The sequence below is a fragment of the Cyrtonyx montezumae genome, unplaced genomic scaffold (assembly GCF_038088225.1).
Source record: "Cyrtonyx montezumae isolate F1298 unplaced genomic scaffold, pur_monq_1.0 scaffold_10, whole genome shotgun sequence".
Lineage (NCBI taxonomy): Eukaryota > Metazoa > Chordata > Aves > Galliformes > Odontophoridae > Cyrtonyx > Cyrtonyx montezumae.
The window spans coordinates 57,461,599-57,484,509 of record NW_027071826.1 but is presented as its reverse complement, the minus strand read 5'-3'; the positions used below and the strand labels follow the sequence as shown (position 1 = coordinate 57,484,509).

Sequence of the window (22,911 nt, the reverse complement as noted above, 5' to 3'; positions counted from 1 at the left end):
CCTATTAAAGAGTGACAACCTCATAAATCACTAGTCAGACAAAAGAAAAATAAGACATTGTTCATTCGTCAAATATTTTCATACCCTTCAGATAAAAAAGGCACTTTTTTAAAGTGTGCCTTTTTGAAACAAATGCTGTATTTTAATGAACGTTGGTGTCATGTTTATTTGACCATGGCATGGCATCCAACATCAGCTTTGTTTCTCAGTAGAGAAGTAAACAGCTATTATCAAGAAGTACTAAAAACGAATGCAGTTGTGATGAAATGCTTTGTTTGTTTGCTCAGTTCAAAGAAATCTGCACAAACTGGGAATCATCCTAATAAACTTCTGGAAACTCTGATTCAAAGATGGCGTTCAACTTAAAAGAAGTGGTCTGAACCCCATTGTATGAGTTGTTTTCTGACAGATAAACTTCCTTGTGTGATACGAACAGACAACAATTTCTTTTTTTTTAGCAGAAATAGGTCGTGAAATTCAGAATTATGAAGCGTTTCAAATTCTCTGATTACCAAACGCCAAAGGTTTTAAATTATAGACAAGATAAGTTCTCCAAGAGGAAAGGAAAAACGATGACAAAAAAACCTATAACTTATGTGTACTGAGCAGTAGAGGAATCTAAGAGAGCAAACACCATTTCAGATACAAACTTAAAATCAAACAGCTCAACCTATCTAGAATTAGTTTAAATACAGCATTAAAAACATGCAGCCAGGCTGTAACTAATGCAGAAAGCATAATGGGACAGGGCTTTACTACCTCACTATTTGACAGAGTCCAGAACCCACTAGAAGTTTCTATGGGCTTTACACAGAAATGTTAACAGTTTTGAACAAAAAAAAGAAAGAAAGAAAGAAAAAATAAATCAACTGTACTTTTCATATTAGACTTTATGGTCATACTGATATTTCCTAAATGTGACTCTGAGAAACAGCTAGGAAGTCAAATCTCTGCCCAGGGGAATGAGATGGAGGTGCCTGGCAGGTATGGTGGTGCCATTCCCTGTTGGTTTGGATAGGCAAAGAAATACCTCAGACAGTCAATTTCTTATTGCTTCCATAAATAACAATAGTTGCAGAAACATCAGTAGTAGCACAAGGCAAAATAATCTAAGGTACTGTGTACAACGAAGGCCAAGCCATCATTTTTTCACTAATTTTTAGCTGCTTTAAATGAGCTCAGCCTGAGCTATTTCTGCAGCAGTCACAAGCTTCAAGTGCAAAGCAGTCTTATGTTCAACCATAATTAGGGGTATCCTGCTCTCCAGAGCTCAAGTGTTCAATTTTTAGCTGTTCTGTCAAGCACTCAGCTGAATCCCCCTGGCTGGCAGGATAATTTTAATTTCTATTACTATACAATAACAGATAATAATTAAAAAAACCCCACAAAATTAAAATTTTGAGCCTGCTTCAGTAATAGTTCAGTAATAATTTGCCATGTAATATAATGGTAGAAAATATATATATATATATTTGCACTTCAGGTGTTTTACTAGATTAAGACAGAAAAATCTAGTGACCCTGTTTTTACAAAGAAAACTGAAGTGCTATATTACAATATCAGTAATGAAATGGTAGTTATTCAACTGAAATACTAAAGTTACATTTCTCAAAATAAACTAAATAAATCAGGATCAATCCAAAGTTGAAACTGCTTTCCTTTTGGCTTCCTTTTTGACTTTTAGCATAGATTTTAAAATACATTATATATTAATATATAATAATGTGTATTAATGATATCATATTATAAATTTAGATATATTTAAAACCAAACAAACGAACAACCAGAACTACTTTGAAAAGATAAACATATGGATAGTTGGATAGTCTCATTTTTTCTTCTGGAGAAAGACTGGGAAATGTTAGATATCATTTTGTATTAGGAAACTGTCTTCACATTAATTATATCATATGCAAAAAATCTACAAACATCTGACTTGCTCATCTAATGATACCGAGGCAGAGTCAGCTCTAATCTATGGCCACTAAAGACAATAGAAGAAGTTATCCCACTTCCCGACATTTCAGAGAGCATTAAACCAAACCTGTTGGGAGTGCCATCTCTGTGTCAGCAGGCAACTAGGAGAAAGTACCAATTGCATTTCCTGGAGATAATGTCAAGGTCCACGTATGAGAATTGTTGAATCACAACCTAAACCACTGAGAGATCACCTGAGGTGAGCACTGAGTTAGCCATGGGAGCACAGGTGAAGGCAATGCACCTGTTTAACCAGAAGGGGTGGACTCTGGCTCCACCTCCCCTACACCCCATTTAAGGGCTGAGCACCACTAGGGAAGGCTTTTTTTTCTGGAGATCATTCTTTTAGAGTTTCCTATTGTGAGCCTAGGACATGGGTGAGCAATTTTCTTTATTTCAATTGTCTCTTTTCCATCTCAGTAATCTTTCTAGTTACATCATCTATAAAATATCCGCTAAAAACACAACTTGGTATTTATTTTGTAAACTTCACACCTTCAAGTCCAGAATATTTTTTATCCTAGTTTTAAAACACGTTGATGGCCAAATGACTTAGTATTTTTCCTAAATTATTCTTCTTAACTAAGCAAAAGCAAATGAGTTCTCTTTTGAGACATTAAAACCAAGGGGAATAAGACTGTTACTATTTTCATCTTCTAAGGACCTTGTAGGTCCTTTCCAACCTTATGAACCTATGAACCTATCTTGTTCCCCTTTCCAAATTCTGTGTTTGTTTCTGATGAGGTAGTTTTTCAAATGACAGATCTTGAACAAATCAGACTTTCTCAAAACCAAAACGTTCAAGTGAAATAATGAACGTATACTGGAGATACAAGAGGTTAGTGAATGTTCTTCTGTGCACACCATTACTTTTCCATCCCTTGTTTGTTCATGAACAATCCCTGAAGCATAATGCTTGAATTATCCTATTGTACACATCAATCACTTGACAGACTGTTTTTAGAAGTACTCTTATGTGCTCTGTGTTTTCCTTACAGTCTGCCACAACAATTTTACCAAAAATGTTGATTAGTTCCTTTAATTTCTCCCAGATAAATAAACTAAAAAGCAAGTAAACTATAAAGCAAACTATCGACTGTAAAGTGAGTTTGCAGCACCTATGCCTAGCCATGCAAAAATATCACAGAGACTCTTTACAGTAACACAAATCAGATCATACAAGGCACTCAAGGAGAAAAGCTGATGATGATTCAGCAGTCTGTCAAATGGGGAACAGAGTCATTCACGCTTGAGAATCTTTTATTAATGATGCAATTGTTAGGGTGTTTCTTATCAAAGCACCATTTAAAGAAAACAGCTTCATTAAAAAAAAATTCCTTCTCGTTCATGTGTGAACAGTAAATTTCTAGTAATGTCATCAAAATTATCAGATGCATTTTTTTGGGTCTCGATAGAAACCTAGCGGGTGTTAAGTTTTCTAAGTACTTTCCCATGTAGTCACCTAATAAAAAGCACAGCGAACAGCAGATGCAACTGAGTTTCAAACCCCAGGTGGAATACAATGAGGGTAAGGGGGAATCAGATCTGGAGGTTGCTTGGGAAGTGTGGGGAAGGAAATGATGTTACCAGGTTTCATACTGAGTAGAGGATATTAAAATGAAAAAATGCAGTAAAAGAAACCAATGTCTCAATGAACATCCACAAAATAGCTCCTCACATTACTAGCTCTGCTGTCGTGTTGTAGAAACTTCACCTCAATGCTTCTCAAAAATATTAGTCCACCTTAAGCATACTGAAAAGAAACAAAAGTTCAAAGAAAAACGTTATGATGTATGTTGAGATGCTGCTTTGTTTTAGGCAATATCCGGTCATAACATCAGTTCATCAGCTGAACTGGTGCATTGTAAATTCTAACAAGGGAAACAGAAACTGTTGTAGGTTTGACAGAGAGACCTGATGCTCAAGGAAACCACAGCATTCACTAACCTCACGTGTGACCTCAGCAGCCATGAGAATAAAAGAACTAAAAGTTTGGGTTGGGAAGAATAATAAAGATCATAAAGTTCCAACTCCCTGCCATGTGCAAGGACACCTCCCACTAGACCAGGATGATGAACAAACTCCCATCCAGCCTGACCTCATTTGCAGCCAGTTAGCAGTGTTACGTTTTCTGAACGTCACAATCGCCTCTGAACCAAAACCAGTGCACAATTTTATTTTATCTTATTTTTCTCAACTGCATGGTGCATAACAATAGAGATCACATTTTCTGGAAAGCAGAGTGAGTTGCCGTTGGCATCTTTTCCATCTTAACTTCTAATGCACTACCTCTTCCATCACTGCTCGGCATGATCCTTCACAATTACATCTCTACTTGCATCCTATACTCTTCCCTCCTCTATGCTGGCTCTGGAGCAAGCCAAACTTTCATACAGTTACATGCAAGTGCACCAAACTCTCATTATAAATTGTTTGTAAAGACTGCACAAAGAAGTGCTCTCTTTTTTAGTACAAAGATAACAAGCCAGTTTTGTTCTTAAGATGATTTTTTGATCATCGCTGAAGCGTGAAGTACTATTTTCCAATCTCATGGTATTTATTTTGATTGTGGTGAAATTTGTATCATAAAAAAATTGGGTGTTGAATTACTGAAATCAAATACATAACTTCTTTAAAATGTCAGCCATTTTAAAGCCTTGAATTCTCAATAATTTTGGCAGAAGCAGAAAGCTCCCAAGAATCACGTTTATAACAGAGCATTTCAAATAAAGACTAAATCTTGCCTCACAATGTACTAAAGGTGAAATAGTGAAGCAGGCTCATGAAATATCAAAACAACAGAGTACCTGTTGCCCCACCTGTTTCAGTAAGAAGACTGACAGAAAGAGACAGACTGTAGCAAATCAGATTTGTCTTCATCTTTTCAGCCTTAATTTTCCTTATTGAATACTGTTTCCCATTGGCATCTGTCTTGTTGTAAGGTCATAAGCCAGTGGGGTCAATTTCTTCATTCTCTTCCATGTGGTACAATCATAGCTATATACATTATACATGCATTTACCCACACGCATACTTCAATATATCAATATAAAATTATATATATATATCATCAATATAAAATTATACATATAGTGTTATTATATATATCTACATCGATGAGCTCTACTTCTTGTGATTCCTTGAACTTCATGGAGGTAGACATTCTAATAACAATCACTATACCACTTTTATTTGCTTGCTTTCTACTTGATGTAACAAAATGAAAATCATCTATAAACTATTTGAAAGACGGATTTCTGCACAGCTAAGTCAATCCCCTGTAGGATGATATACTGTAAAGGCTCTTTTGCCCTTAACCATAAACCTGTTTCATCAAGTTTTATTAGTGCAATTATATAAAGTCTTCCTATTCAGCAACAAAAATTACTTCACTCTCCTGTAAGAGCATTTCTACCTTGGATGAATCTGCAGCTAACTGCAAATAAGGTATATACCAGAAGGGAAAAAAAAAAAACAAACAACCTATTAATGTTAAAACATATTATACACCAAAGTTCACCACTTCAAAAAGAAAAATGGCATGTTGCTTCCAATTCCCAAGTTTTTTTCTTTAACAAACTCTATATGTTTTCAAGATTAAGACAAAAAAAGAGATGCGTTTTACTCACATACTTCTAATTTATGTATTCAGTAACAGAGGTATCTTCTAAGTAGATAAGACCACAACTTATTTGTCCTTCCAGAGACCAAAAAAAATCTCAGAGTACGAGTCTTCAAAGACATACAACTTGCTTGATCTGCTTAACAGAATCCAAAGTAGGATACACTGTTTTTAAAGTATACATTAAATACACCTACTTGTTGTCGAATTTCTTCTTCCATCTTGACTGGGGATCCCAGCTCTGCAACCTGCTTGACACCTTCACTGGCATAGCCTCCATACTCCCAGAGGATGTAGTTCTTTGAGTGAGAACTACCAATGATCGCAGACCAATGGTTGGTGCGCCCTTTCAGGAAGAAAAAAAAATAAGAAGACAATTAATTGAGCCATAACATAATTGTTCTTCAAATGTTAATACTCGCTACCATGAAAAGAGGCTTGAAGTCAAATTCCTGATCTTTTATTGATATAAAATGAAGGGCTTTAATTCCTAGTCCTCACCGGTACCAAACTTCTGCATGCTGTCAGTTCTTAACTACTCCAATACATATCATCTTTAGATTACCAAAGTAGTCAACTATAGAAATACAATATAATGTGTTAGTAATTATTGGATATAACATAGAAATGAAAAGAAAGAACAGCTGATCAAGCACCTGCTATAGACAGATAGTTTAGTACAGAGTTAGTATAATTTGTGTTCATTTGAGCCTTCTCAGAATGTTTAAAAGTCTTTTCATTTTAGGTTTCACATAAACTGTTGAAGGATGAAACTTGCAAGGAGTCAAAGATTTCAGCAAGTCACTTACTGATAGATACTAGTTTAGTCCACTAGATTCATGTTTGGCTGGTGATAACAGAGTACCAGAAAAGGCAGGACATAAGCATGACTATATTATCACTGAGTGTTTCAGCTTTTAGTTTATAGCTTTGTACCAAAACCTTATCAGGAAGAGATACAAAGGGCTCTGAGCTACAAATTTCCCTTTGTGTAGCTCCCTGGCTAAACAGTGATGGAAAGTTTATTTCCTATTAGCAAACTGCACTCAGCTTACCTTCCAAGGAACTTCTGATATATTGGTATAGAATTGTTCTTATGAACACCAATGTAGCTGGGTTTTTTTTTCTGTTTCTGCATATTTACATTATACATACATGCTGTTGCCTCTTACTTTTCCCTCAACCATTAATATCTGTTCCCTATAACTTAGGAAGTAAAGGAATAAACTCTGGTGCTTCTGTAGCTGCTTAGTTTATTTGCCCCATTTTACCCAGCTGTAAGTGTATGGGGACTGCTGAGTTAAAGCCTGAACCACTGAAAAGTGGTTTTATGGAGAACTATCAAATACCTAAAGACTGAGCATCTGAAGGAAAGATGCAGTCAGCCCTGGGAGCACAGGTGAAGGCAACTCACCTCCACCCTTCTTAGACCTCATGTAAGGGCTGACTGACACTGAGGGAGGCTCTTTTGTTGGAGATTCCTCCTTTTGGAGTTCTTTTCTTGTGGTCCTAGAGCCTCAGAGAAAGGTGAGCATTCATTTTTTTCTTCCTTTTGTAACATCTCCTTCTTTGCACTGGTCCCTTTGCCTTTACACTAAGAATTACAGAGTTAAGTTCTGGTTTCTTGTATTAGAATTGTATTGGAAAAGAAAAAATAGGAGAGTTTACAGGAAAAAAAAATGTTAGAGAAGTGATGGAAGTGAGATTTGTGCATAAAGGCGTCGCACAAGTCCCATAGTACTGGAATGAAAAATGAATTCATTAAGTGTCAAATAGCACTCTGCAAAGATATCAGGTTAAAAGGAAAGGATGAGAAAATGAACTACCCGCATAAATAGACAGTCTGGTAGCAGTGCAAAGACCATAAGAGATCAGGAAGACAAAATGACAGAGTGAAACAATATTTAACATTTTTCTTTGCAATGCAAAATGGAGAGAGGAGAGATAAAAACAGCTAAAAACTAGAATAAATGAATGAAAAATGAATAATGAAGTAAACAAAAGGAATGAAAATTTAAAATGTGAAAAGTGGGACAATGAAATTGAAAAAGACATTGGAGAGAATTGAATAGATAAAGTCAGATACGGGAACATAATCACAGGAGAATAGAAAATAGATTAGAAGGAGAAGAAAAACAATGGTAGGGAAAGAAAGCCAGAAAGGTGCAATAAAAGCAGGACAGAACGATGAGGGAAGGTGGTCTATAATAGCACAGTGAACACAGTGAACAGTGAACACTTTTTCCCTTGGACATAAATAAACTCACTGAGCTCTGAATTATATTAGGTTTGACATTTTCAGAGACCAATAAAGCTAATCACCAATTGTGCCCTAAACAGAGAAAAAGAGAAACTGAATTCCATCACACCACCTTCCCCAGTAAGAGTTGGTGCTTTCTTACTGCATCATCTAGAAATTGCCCCTCAAGCAGAGCCCTTTCAACCTGCAGAGAGAATGTCATTCAGCTTCAGTGAAGGGACTGTTCATTCTTCCTAACACACAAGGTCTAAACCATCTCCTTTCCCTGAAATGCACTAATATGGAAACTTTTGAACGAGATGGTTCCATATAGTCCCTAAAAAAAGAAAAACCTGTCACTACAGAGAAGAATCAGATAGCCTTTATGTCTTCATTAAAGTTACTTGTTTCACGTGCTCCACAGCTTTTCTTCTGTCCCAGTCCTAAATGGGGCAAGGGTGATCAGTATCTCTGCAAGCAGAGCCAAGCCTCTCATATCCAACACCCCTTTCTAAAGCAGCTGGCTCTCCACATAATCCAGCTGGCTCACGTACTTACCCAGAACACCTTCTCAAAATATATGCTACATTTCCCCAAAACAATATAAAACAAAAGCTGTAAGACATTTGCAAATGTCTCACTCTTCACTTTGAAAGTTCTGCTTTTGTAAGAAGAGACTACTCGATCACTAATATACTTCTCTAAATAAAAAAGAAACTTCAAAACAAGAAAAAATCTGATCTATGTTGGGCCAAAGCTGTTTCGTATCACCAGTCTGTCACTCTCCAATTGCTAAGACAGCAAACAGAATGCAGACAGCTTAACAGTCACAGAATTGTAGGGGTTGGAAGGGACCTCTAGAGATCATCTAATCCAGCCCCCCTGCTGAAGCAGCTCCCTAGCCCAGGTTGCACAGGTAGGCATCCAGGTGAGTCTTAAATGTCTCCAGAGAAGGAGACTCCACCACCTCTCTGGGCAACCTGCTCCCATGTTATTTTACTTCAATTTTGTATATGTAATTCCTCAATTAACACACGTATATGTATAGATATGTATTCTCTGATAAATTGTGCAGATGAAATCATGAAATATCAAAAATATGAAAAAGAAATCATAATGGAGAATATATCTATTCATCATATATGTACAATAACCACAGAGAACAAGTGCTTTTAAACTCAGGGTTTATGTAAATGCAAATCTTTCCGAAGCATCCCTTCCAACATCCCTTCCAAACCAAGTCATTCTAGGTTTATAAGACTGTGTTGCAGTGGTTTCTTTCTGAGCAATACTTTATGGAGCCTAATGACTCCTAAACACACTCCATACTTCTTAAAAATTCATACAGCAGAGGTGTTCTAGTTGCACAGGTATAATAAATTATTCCTAATTCATGGAATCTGTGAAAACCCACAAGAGTTTCCTAGGATTAACAGTTTTGTACAGTGCCTTCCAGAAACATTGTTTGATAGTAAAACAAACTACTATGTTCTCTTAGGAGAAAAGCTAAGCAACACAATACATGTTATTGGCAATATTTAAAGCAATTCAGAACTTAATTTAAAGAAAAAAAATAAAACTTCTATGATCAGCTTTCTATTTCAGCCTTGCTGTTGGCATAAGAATAAAGCAGATGTTTTTTTAGAATTAAAGAATAGCTTGAGTTGCATAGGACCTGAAAGATCATCTAGTTCCAACTGCCATGTTATAGCATAATGGCTTTGCAAATGATAAGGGATTTACCACAGTCCATCAGAAATAGTACTTGAATGTAACTACACGCAGTGCACAGGGCAGAACAGGACAACCCATCCTCTCATCTGCCCCTGAGGGAATCAACAACTCCTCCCAGTCTAGAGACATCTACAGATTTACTCAGTGTACCTTCAGTTCCTGCATCCAAGTCATTGTTAGAAATGTTAAAGAGAACCCAAAACAGAGCCTAAAGTGTACTATAGCTTAAAATGCACTATATAATCAATGTAAGCAATATTGCATGGACTATCAGAACTACGAGCTGATACACGATCCATATTTGAGTTAATACGACGGTACTCTGACAGAAAGTTATACATTTTCAAAAAGAGACAAAAAAAAGGCCACATAACAAACATCAGCCACAGACAACCTAACTGAGCTTAAAGACCAAACGTGACTCACGCTCTTAAATCATATCCTAGCCCCTTCTGCTACAGACTGAGGAATACGTAATGAAAGAATAAACGCATAATACACTTTTTTGTAACTGCACCATTTATGGTTACTTGGGTTATTACAATAAAAATATTGATCCTGTAGACAGGATCTGACAGACAAAGCTCAGAATATCTATTTTAGCTGCATAAAACCTAGAAACTTTTCCAGAGTACACTAAGGTGTAAATATCTAACCAGTCTCCTTGGCACTATGATACAGGGCTTGCTGAATTAACTAGAATCTTTCAAAGGTTTTGAAAGAAATCAATACTGAGTTTTGGCTAGATTAGCATGGTTGTAAATATGGTTGTAAATTTCAGTTTATCCTGCATTTTAGGGGGTGTTTTTCATTAAATTTCATTTCCTAGCTGTATGTGATAATCCAGTTTAAGCTTTCAGAAAGAAAAGGAAGAAATTTCTGTATAAAGAAGCATCATTACACCTCAAAGCATCAGGCAAATCTCTGCAATTCATTTGTAATTTGTAGCATTCATGAAAGGATCCATGTATTTTCAATACTGAGCATAAGCAGTACTGCATTTATGTCATAATACACCCTGGTGAGGTGTGACTAAGTAACACCTTAACAATCTCCAAATATCTGCACCATGTTTCTGTGGCACTACAATAGTGAGAAATAAAAAATGGTACTCACGTGGAAAGTCTTTGGGATGTGTTTTTTCTGACCAATTTCCATAAAATGTTAGCCTGTATTTGGCAGTTCCACAGGCACAGCAATCTAAAATTGGTTTGTCAGTCACACCTTCTGAGGTTGAATCTGAAAAAGCAGCAATGAAAGTACCTACTGAAAAGGGTTACAGCTCAACGTCAACAGATGACAGCAAAGTTGCCACAATAACATCTTCAGCAAATAAATCTGAATTACATTTATTCTTGTTTGCTAATATTGAACACTAATCTACATGAAAATAGAATCCTGAAGGCGAAAATCAGTTTGGATTTATGGGTGGACTCAAATACGATCTCACCATTACAATTTCAGTTGTTTTCAGATTCAAAACAGGTTCATTCCTGGTTCTTATCTGATTTGGTCAAAACCAGGCAGATCTGGAAATACAATAGCCTGAAACCTTCTAGGCAGACAGACTATATAAGTTCTTCATTGGGATGCAATAATCAGCTGCAACAGTCCCATGCTAACGTCACAGCTGAACTTCTGCATGCACACATTTACTGCTCACAAATCACTCCCTGCTCTGGTCTGAGAAACATCCTACAGTATTGTATGGTGCAGCTGAGAGCAGATTAGTGCTGCCAATTAACTCCAGTAGCTCGTTTGACTACTCTCTATGGTGGTTTCCTAACAAGAGACATGGAATAGACAGCAAGTTGTAGGAGTGGCTTTGCTGTGGCACTGCACTCCTGCTGCTACTGTCTTTCTCAAGGATCCTTCAGCCTTCCAGTAAATGATGAACAACATATTCCTGCACACATGATGGTGAAGAAAATATAGAGACAGAAATATCATATGTTATGATTAGTTTGGCCAATTCTTCCTGTCCCTCATACAGACTTTATAGAGGCATGGCTCATGATCTACAAGAAGAGCCTGAGCTTCAAACAAATTTAGTCCTAAAATGTACAGATTTGAGGAGGTTATCAGATGTGAAACTCAAAAGCAAAACTCAAACCTAAACCAAACGATTTAAAGCTAATCTGTATCTTCAGCACTCTAGTTAATGAGGACAAACACAGGAAAATAAATGGCCAGCAGTAACAAGTCATTCTCTAATCTATAAAATAGAGTGCTAGGACTTAACTAAATTGCCTCTTGTTTGAATGAAATCTTTCTGAAGTTTCATAAGTTTGTTTTTTTTCTCCCAATAGAATCACCTGCTCCTACCTACTCTGAAAAAATATATACATTGACTGTAGAACAACTTTGCCTGTAACTGCAATACAAATCTTCCATTATTAAAACAATGCGTTTATGTACTTTCCCCCATTCAGTGTCCTTAGGACAGAGCTCAATAAATAAATTCCTCCAATTACCAATGGCTTTCTTCTTATCTAATGTCTTACCTAGACTAGAACAACAGCAGTGCTGAAGAAGAAAGCTGGTTTTCTGGTTGTCCTTAATATTTTAAGCAGATAAGATTTAATACTTCAACTAGATTGTGCAGTTGATGATAGGCAAACACACCTTTTGCTATCAGAATTTACCACAGACAACTAAAATTCTTCAAACTTGAAGCTGCTATTCAAAAATGTGGCAGAAGATTAAAAGTACAATTTTGACGTAACTTGGCCTCCGTTAAGTTTTTATTTTGATTCCTCTATTCAACAGTCCTACTTTTTCTCCTTGCTTTTCAGAAATAATACTCATGTTGTTGATTATTCTGGTTACTTTTTACATCAGGGTCAATACTGAATGTGCAATATATTTAACAAGTGCAGCTTATGTGTTTCCATATTTGAAATGACACAAAGCACTGACAGAGAGGTTTCTATACAACTGAATACTTCACTGGTACACATTCAGTTCACTAAAAATGAAGGGCAGTGTAACAGCTACCTTAAAAAAAATTGTGTTTTTTGTATTGTTTTGTGATGTTGTATTTTTTTCCTGAGTACAAAACTAATTCCAAATTTGCTAGGAGAAGAAATAAGAATTACCCCATAACAATCATCTCTGCACTTCTGTGCAAAGATATTACTTTTCAAGGAAATGTGGCAAGTTTCTCCTGGAAAGAATTAAGCTATATGATCTGGAATTTAAATCAAAAGAATATGTGCATGTTAGGATCAAGGGAGTAGTCAGTAGTTGCTACGTAAGCCTTAACTCCACACCGTTCTCCTGCAAAGATGGAATATCTGTTTAAAAATGAACATATATTCCTAATTTATGCACATCTTCCTATGTGAAGGATACTTATGTTTACTGACAAAAGCAACACAATCTGCCAGCAGATTACAGAACCTAAAGGTCACTTTCCATATTTGCTTTTATAACAGACTGTATATTAAAGAATTGATAGAAGATTGCATAAAGACCCTGAAGAATTTCAACATACAATTCCCCTTAGTTTTCAGAGGGAGTTTAATGGCCTGATGTACTTCATAGAATTTCCTCCAAAATACGCCAACATTGCCATGACAACCCTGGTTCAAAAGAAGTAAGAATGAAAATAATTACAAAACACAGGAAGAGAATCAGGAGACTCTGATTATTTGAACTAACTTCACTTGCATGACCTTTCTGGGAAGAAGGAATTTGCATATGCAAAAACAAAGTCTACTTATCGAAAGACAATTGCAGTTCTCTTTCATTTCTCGTGTGAATTTTAAATACCTTCACTATGCTTAAGTTTTTGAAAGGATGACATAGCCCAAGCAAAGAAGTTTCTCACAAAGTACAGAAGTGTAACTGTCACATTTAGGTGAAGACAAGAAAGATTGTATGAGAAATAAGGAAGAACATCACTGAATTAAGAGATTCTGAATTTGAAGCTACAAGAAACCATTCAAGGGCTCAAAATTTTGATTGGATATGACCAGTAGTAAATGACAAGGAAATCACCTTACCTTGTTCACAGATTCTTTTGGTGAGAGAACCCTCATCTTGAAAATAAATAATGCGCTTCTGCACAATACTGGCTCTATAAAGAAAAAAGGGTTGAAATATGTTAATTGCTTAAGGGAAAAAGAAAGTGTGTGATAAAGTAGAAAAAGGACAGAGCTGGACTGCTAAAACCTGGGCATACTTCTGACATAATGCGTAGTAGTAAATCTAGGATATATATATCCTAGATATACACATATTTTCATCGACTTGCATCTGAATTGCATTACATTTTGCAAAAACACACAGTGTTGTTATCTCTACAGAAGTGATCACAGTTACGTGGTCAGGATCTGTGCTTCTGAAACGCACGATGAGCGACTGAATATTCAATACCTTGTCTTACATTAATGCACTGAAATTACAATCAATTTCAGAGAACAGCACAGCTAAAGCAAGAAGCTGTTTGTAGGCAATTCCATTGCATTCTGGACAAATATGATATATTCTAGCAATTCAATGCAAATATAATTTAAAAAAAAGTTTTTTGCTCCATCTCTGGAGGCACTCTAGGCCACACTGGACAGGGCTCTGTGCAGCCTGACCTGGTGGGTGATAAGGGAGATGAAAATGAGTGCTCTTTAAGGCCTCATCCAACTCAAACCATTCTAAACTTGTGTGAAGTTAGGATGCAGAGCTAGTATAAGCTAAAGTCTTCAAAAGTAATTCAAAGGTTCCAAAAGAGAAGGCACTTCAATTCAGTCCAGAATACTTAATTAAGACATATAGCTTAATATATACAGTTCAATACGTAGTTTCATCAGCCTCAGTTTAAAGGCAGGGGAAGGTGAATAGAGTTGTTGAATCTGAAAATGATACAGGGAGAAACAGAGTTAGTGTGCAACTTTTTATTTCAGAGACAGAACTGTACCCATAATACAGTGTCAGTGGTTAAAGGAAGAGCAACTGACATCACTGACCTGGACCTGTGCAAAGAGTATGACACTGTCCTGCACAACATCCTAGTTGACAAACTGGAGGAAAATTAATCTGATGGATGGACAACCCACTGGATAAGGAACTGGCTGGATGGTCACACTCAGAGAATTGGGGTCATCCACTCAGTGTCCAAGTGGAGACCACTAATGAGTGGTGTTCCTCGGGGAGCAGGTAAGGATTTGGGGGTGTCAGTCGATGAAAGACTCAGCATGAGCTGGCAGTGTGCACTCACAGCCCAGAAGGCCAACCATATCCTGTGTTGCATCAAGAGAAATGTGACCAGAAAGTCAAGGGAAGTGATTCTGCCCTTTTACTCTGCTCTTATGAGACCCCACCTGGAGTACTGCCTCCACTTCTGGGGCTCCCAACACAAGAAGGACACAGAGCTGTTGGAGCTGGTCCAAAGGTGGCCACAGAGGGCTTTCTCCCTCTTTTTACAGAAAGTAAAAGTGGTTGGGATGCCAGGCAATAGCAAAGTGAGAACATGGAAAATGCCGTGCAGATACCTTCATCACAAGAATGGTTGAAGTCATCAGTGGAACAGTATGCCACCTAAATTATTCTATCACCCTATACCTTACGTATCATTTTAAAGGACAAGTTTCTCAAAGGCTATAGTCTAAAAGCACCTACAATTAAAAGCTAAACAAGTAAGAAATCAGCTTCCTGGTGAACGAGTTCCTGCATCTGCAGATCAAAAATATTATGACTATTTTATTTAATAAATGATTATCTTAGAAATAAAACAGAAATTGTTTGAAGCCTGAAGTTCACTTATTCATTTTGCTGCAGTTAGCTCATCAGTGTGAAACATCATGGGAACATTTCTTTCTCTAGCAACAAAAGCTTCTCGGTGTTCAGAGCTGAAGTCTCTTCAGCTGGGTTTGAGCATACATGGAGCTAATAATCCAAATTAAGCCAATGGGAGTTCTGTTGCCAATATTAGCTGAGAAAGGATTGATATATTAGATGGCTACATAAATAGCCAAAGCAGGCACACAACACTGCAAATACTCAAATGGAAATGGTATTATATTACCTTTGAAATATTCACTGTTTTAATAATCAGTTTCTAGACTGGATCTGAACAGTACATTTGCCTACTTTTAATCACTATTTTTATTTATCTTACTATTTATTATTTTGACATAAATTCTATTCCTCTATAAAACTTCTGATTTTTACTGAAGATGGAGTTTGGAAGTTTATGACAATCATTTAAAAATGGAATGGGTGGCTTTTACAGAGAAGCAAGAAAGCTCTGAAGAATTTACACGAGGTAGACATCTGCTTAATTTACACAAATCATTGCTGGTACTTCTATCATCCAGCACTGTCTGACCTTTTTTGGAAGGGGAAATCTGATTGCATTTCCCCTACATGTTAGCAGCTTTAAGGGGATTGTTGATTGAGTTGTTTCTCTCTGCTAGTATCAGCAAAATCATCTCAGTAAAACGGGAGAAGGGAAAACAGCTCTTCCATCAACACATCCGCATACCATTAAACAAGAAGGAGAAACAAATATGTCTACAAAATCTGCTCAAGTTCTCATCATCTCCAAATGATGCTTCTCAGTAATTGTTAAAGCTTTTGCAACACATGAGAAAAGTCATATGCATAATAAGCAAAATCATCTTTTTATTTTCATCTAGCAGCACCTATTTGTACACCAGAATCAAATGTTACTCCTTTTTTCTGTTGTGTAGTTCTTTCAGCAAAATTAAGGAACATCTGGCAGTTTCTGTAATAATTGCTTTGGCAATATGACTTCGTAACATTGATAAGACTGAATACAAGTTGGTCAGTCTTTGTCCTGTCTCAATTTTTCAGACCACATCTAAGCACGAGGAGAAGGAGACCTGCCCTAAGAGACCTCCTTGGAATGAAGGCCCTCTCCAGCACAGCTCTGCAAGCGTGCCTTCCTGCTGGGAAAAGCTTTACTGAAGTCACATAAGGGATATTAACACAAAATCATGATGCCTTTGATTTGAGTTTTAAGGCATCTCCACTTTTCCATCTCTATTGCAATTCTTACAGACCACATGCTTCCCTACAAGATATGTTCCTTCAATGAAACACATGAAATATAAGCAGTGTAGTCCTGTTAACAAGTGAGGAAGTAATGAGTGTGATGCCCGAGCCACTCCCTCACCCTAAACAAAGTATAGTCCCCTTTCCAAGATTTTTGTCTTTTTTTTTTCCCCAAAAGCAAACGTCCACGCTACTTTGCTACTACAAACTCAGCAGTTTCTAATATTGGGTAACCTTTTTGATTTTTTACACAAGGGAAATGAACTACTGGTGACATTCTGGCATTGCCACAGGTTGCAGACCATGGCTGTGAGTAAAATCAGTGCTTGAGTGTGTGTGAGATAGCAGGGAAGAATACATTTTAGCAAACTTATTGGAAAAGTATGTTGGGTTTAAGATTAAGAAAAATGTCCTAAGAAAACCCACTGATATTGAGAAGTAATCTTAGACTGCAGACAAGAAACTATCTGCTCGATATTATATATGAGTTTACTCTGTCTTGCCCTTCCAGCCATCAAAGCTATTTTCTTCAATTATTCCATTTTTGACTCAGTTAATTACATCACTGTAAGTTCTTCCCCACCTCAGAAAGCAACCAAGAACAATTATACTTTACAAGATGTTTAACGAGGCTTCAGAATAATATTAAACTTGGAAACTGAGCTCAGTTGCCCTAGAGAAAAAGCTCCATCTATACCAGAAACTGACTTCATCATCAAATCCCCTTGTCATCCATCAACATTGACAAGGGTCAGAACATGTCTAAAATTATTTCTTGACACATAACTTAGAAATCTGAGGAATTACCACAGGTGTGTCGTTTTTTGTTGTTGTTTGTTTGTTTTTTAAACTGTATGCTCTTAACACAGTTTGAGCAAACCAAACAGACCTGATATTTGATTTTGGATAAACATGGTAATATTAATGTCAAGTTTATCACTTATCCCACATCTCTGCACATGATTATTGTCTTTACTAGATTAGCCAGCTGAAAGAACAACAAAAGCTGCTTATTTCTAAAAAAACATATCCAGAGAATATATATATACCAGCATATCCCCCTTCAGCTTTATTTTTAAACATTTCACCCACTCTGCCAGAAAATAGATAGGAGCAAAACTACTGAGCAAGAACCAAGCACTCTAATCTCATCCTACAAGTATATCCTAGCTTCGCAATCCTTCCATTTGTCATCCTTCATGTAACACTCAGGTATGATATTTGTACCATCATGCTCACGTGTGAGCTCACTGATTGCAGGACTGATGTGGACATCATACAGAACACAACAAAAAACTCCAAGGGAAAGCACAGTTTTATATGCTGCAGTGCTGTATTTGTTCTCAGAAAATCTCTGTTCTTTGCTTGAATGCTCATAGGACATAAATATTGAATCTAAAACCTTCAGAATAAAAAGCCATAGTGAGAAAACCATTTCTGACATGTATGCTACATCAGTTACTTGCAAGATGAAAAAAAAAAAAGGAAAAGAAAAAGAAACAAAAGATGAAAGAATGAGTTTGTCTTGAGAAAGCTTCATGTTCCTTAAAAGCCATTGCTATTTGTGGTCTGTATCTTCACCACATATTTTGCTGTTCATAAAGTTCTCGTAGCAAGCATCATCCCCTTGAATTTCAAAAGCAAGCATTATTAATTGGACCACAAAGACAAGTCAGAAAGTGCTGGATAGGACTAGTTAGCTGGACGATATACTTGCTCTTTTATTCTAAGTGCTGATCCTGTACAGAGAAGATAGAAACAACCTACCAAAAGCTGGAGCGTGGTTTCTATCAAGCTTGGGAGCCCAGAGCAGTGATAATAGCAACTTTCACTACTTAACTTTAACTACCTGATAGCAACTTTCACTGAGCTAACTTGCAGTAAGATTTGATGCGCAGCACTTTTGTGTTAACTAACCACTCCTAAAATTAGAATGAAAAATTGAAACAGAAGAAACCATCAAGCATGCTTTTATTCTTGCTGTAGAAGTCCATGTAAGCTGCAAAATGCTCATCCACCTGCACAGGGAACTCAAAGACTTGATTCCTCTGGACACTGAAAAGAAGCAAGGAAAGAAAGAGAAAATCATGTTCCCACTTTCAGAGCTGGCAGCTTGTTTCACCTGCTATGACAAGACCCAGTAGAAGATGAACCACATTATGATGTTACTGCAAAGGCCATGTTTTAAACCCTTCCACATGTATTACTCCTACATAAAATAATTTTCACCATTGACCTCTGCTGATTTTGTCACTAATGGCACAGTACAATGCACACATTATTCCCATTATTCCGTTTAAGCAATGTACCCTACACATACTTCTCTTCGGACCTCTCCCTCCACCCACTCCAGGTTGGGGGATTAAATATTTTTTCTCTTTTTTTACTATTCTGGCTTCTTGTATTGCAGTAACAAAGCAAAATAAGTACAAGTTAAACACACCCACAAGGGCTCAGTTAACAAAGATAGAAAAAAATCTCAAGACCTCAGAAAAATGGTTCTAAATCTTCAATATTCTCAAGAGAGTCAGGAAAGAAGGAAGTAAATGAGTAGATGCTAATAAAATATCAGAGCTGTCATTCTCCAGCTACTATTTCAGAAGAGGTCTCCACACTAGCAATATACTGAAGATATATTGCAATGACTGAATCGTTTGCTTGTACAGACCAGAATGGTATATCAAAAGCAATATCCTAATCAAGTCTTCCTGCTTGTAAAATAGTGAATACTGGGTATTAAGTTGCAGGAATTCAGCTAGGGCTCATTTATTTGACGTTTTCCAAGTTCAGAAAAATCATCTACTCAGTTTGGCTCACGGGAGCCTGAAGGTAAAAGCACCTCAATGAATGATAAATTAATATCCACTGAAATTAAGTAGTAATTGATATTAAAGCACTTTAGTAATGAATTCTCAAGACACGCCTTAACCTTATAAATGTATACACTTAGAGAAGTTTACTTTTGATTCATTTCCAACAGCTCTTGAGTTTAAGTCTGACACCCCAAATCCACTGTAACCAGATCTGGATCCATCAGAAGGAATAGCCTTGCCATTTCCTTACTGCAGCTGAGCCAGAGACTTCAGCTCTCAAGAACTACTGACTTTAAAAACAGTGTCTCTTCCAGCTCAGTTGTAGCTTGGCTTCTCTAACATTTGTTCTGACAGCTAAGACTGAAGCCCAGTGAACAGTCAGACACCTGATGCCAGCAGACACTGGCTGTGTACGCTGGAAGATATGAGGGCAGAGAAAAGAAAGAGCCAGTATAAATAAGGGGTCCAAGATCTGCAACCTTTCCACCTTCTCCATTCAGAAGAGTTTGTGGGAAGAAAGCATTTCAAAATGTACTTGTGAAATAGCTGAGAGACTTCGCCACTCATGTGACACGTGTAATTATCAAAGAATTATCATATTAATCCATGAAACGACTCTACACACCTAAGGAGGCTCTTGTTTGTCCTTTCTGTTCAAAATCTGTTACAACAAGCCTGCAGCTGGGAACAGCCTTTAGAGCAGCATCTTTGGCTTTAGGTTTTTCTTGTTGGAGGTGGAGGGATACAATAGCCAGGGTAAGGATTTGTAGCAAATATAGTGGCAAAACTTTGGTACATAAATCCTTGGAGAATGCAACAGCAGGGAGCCCATGCAGAGGCATTTGGCTCTTCCTAACTCAGTTCTGAGCTTGCCAAATTCAACGCATCCTTTTCATGTCTGATTCGCTGCTACTGCACCAGTAGCAGTTTTTCTGCCATATTTCCAAAGAACAAGCTAGTTCAAGTCATCTATGAATACATGCATTACTCAGCATATGGCTGGGAATGCTTAGCAGCTGCTTGGACAGTACAAAAATCAAACATTCCCACACATTTCTTCTCTGTCGTGATCCAAATAGATGTCTCCTCCAAAGTAGTGGAGAAGATTCTACCAGAATCATTGACAAGAGACACATTTCTACTGCTCTATAGATATTAATATTAACAAACCACAGATTAACCTCAGACACTTCCAGTAATCTGATCTCTTTAACTGCGCTCTAATACATATGAGAGCAGAAGGTCAAAGCTCAGTCATTTACAACAACACTACACAGAGGATTGAGGAAGATTTTATAGGATTTCAGCAGAAAATTACAGCCCAAAATGCATTTGGTTTGCTAATGAAATTTCACAGTATATGGATGGCAATGGTGTTAAAGGGCATGCATGCCTTGAATTCAAATGGGACAACACAGAAAGAACACCTCAAAAGCAGGTCAGCTCAGAAGAGACAGCAATAATCCCTGAAACTTAAAGTTGGCAGTGATTTCACCGATGCAGATTATTGCATGAAGAGAATGGGATGCTGGACATCTGACCAGGTAGAAGGGATAACAGTCTGGGCAACAGAGCTCATTTTGAGGATGGGTGCAAGGGAAAGTTTAAAGCAGGGGAATTGCCATGGAGATTCGTTGTGAATAAGGCATCCAAAAGCTCAAAGGAGCACAAGTTGTGAAGCTGAAAAGGGTGATCAGGCAGACAGAGAAGCTGAAGAAGCAGCAGACCTGGGATATATAAAGTAAATGGTGACAGTAGTTGCCAGAACACAGCAGAAACAGAAGCACCAAGAAAGGAAATGGAGAAAGAATTGCTAACCACACGAAAACCAGGAAAATACTGTTGGAGTTAAGTCAGTAGCGATGTTGGAAGTTACAGAAACAGGTGATAGGAAACGGATCAAAAATGGTCTGAAATACTCCTAGGAAGGGCAAGACAAGTCTAGTCGTATCCCTTTGCAGCAGTAGGTTATCAGACTGAGATTATACACAGATTATGCACACTAGCTCCCTAAAACAGGCTGTGGTAATAAACACTCGCTCCTGGGAATTAATTCCTGCCCAAAGTGGTTTAAAGTACATAGCAACAGAAAGAGGAGGAAGAAAACTGTTTCAAGAAGCCTTTTGCCCCTGTGTGACTTCTGAAGTCTCACTGATCTTTATTAAGGTCTTTATTTCACAAAGGAAGTGATAACTATGCGTAGAGGATCCAGGAACAAACAAAACCTTTACAGCTTGTTTCACCCTCAATCATCAGAACAAATAAGAGCACATGAAGATAAATTTTAACGCAGCATTGTGAACTGCAGTAAGCAGTAAAGGATCAAAATGACACACACACACATGAAAAAAGAAAAGAGGATCGAAAGAAAACCCCACAAAGTTTGAAAACTGAAAACATACAGTTCAGATACAGTAATGCTGAGGCTGTTCTGAAAGTCAAGGTGTGTACTGCATCCTTATTTTGCTGCTAATCACGAAATGCCCTTCTGTTGAGAACTGATCTTACTTCTACCAAAATCAATTACCAAATTTGGTTTCACTTAATTAGATGAGAAGCACAGCTTTAATTCATTCCGAATAGCCTCTGAAAACTAGAAAATTATGAGATCACTTTAAAGTTCATTATTATTGAGTGAAGTTTTTTCTTGAGTCAGTTAGTGAAGAAAACACTCACCTGAGTATATCTGAGATTTGCTTCCTCTTCACGAGTTTGGCTTTACATTATTAATTGGCCTGAACACTTCTAGTATCTTGTAAGTAGAGCTATGAGTGGCAGAAATATAGACTACTACTACAAAACTGTCAGGAATGAAGAGCTATTTGTGTCTCTTTCCTGTATTGCAAATGGTGCTTTGCCTAGGATTTCTTCAGAAAAGCTAGATAAATTGAATGTTAGTATTTATCTAAGGTAATAGAAGAAGTTATTTGTGAACTGCCATGAAAAGCTGGTATCCTCTCTGCAGTGCAGAGCAGTCTTCTACTTTGTATGAGTTCTTTGCCTCGTCACGTACATAGGTTGCTCCAAAAGTAAAACCTGCTATTTACTGAAATGGAAATAGATACAAAGAACGTAATAGCACTATTCAATAGAGCAAATACGCAGCTAGAAATTCTCAGCAATTTTTCAACACAGTCACCATCACTAGCTATGCATTTTCACCAGGGATGAACAAGAGCCTTCATGCTGCACTCGGAACAAGATGCACCAGTGGAGATGACCCACAGTCCTAGTCACCACTGCTGAAACACACCGCCCACTGTTGGACATAGGATCCTATATCTACCAGCCTATCCTCTTTGCAACCAAAGAAAACCAAGAAATCATCAATGAAATAAAATGTGCTTTCTGGTGCACTGCAAGACTTCACACCATGTTCTGCCCAAGCAGTGAACTGACTGATTAACAAATGCATTTCTGTACGAAATCAGTGGAGAAAGTTGGGATAGTAGAGATACTTTACGCATATCCAACGAAGCAGAAAAAAGAGAATAAATGAGTACCTAATTACT

The 22,911-nt window shown here is 37.3% G+C and overlaps 1 protein-coding gene across 1 annotated transcript in view; it reads right to left on the bottom strand.

The window, feature by feature from the left end:
• Positions 1-22,911, bottom strand: part of SPON1 (spondin 1) — a 145,427-nt gene that overhangs the window by 84,247 nt on the left and 38,269 nt on the right. The window contains exons 4-6 of the mRNA XM_065755470.1: positions 13,580-13,653; positions 10,689-10,811; positions 5,797-5,945 (exon numbers count right to left, since the gene is read on the bottom strand). Coding sequence (XP_065611542.1) covers positions 5,797-5,945; positions 10,689-10,811; positions 13,580-13,653 — 346 coding nt within the window. The remainder of the gene's footprint in view (positions 1-5,796; positions 5,946-10,688; positions 10,812-13,579; positions 13,654-22,911) is intronic.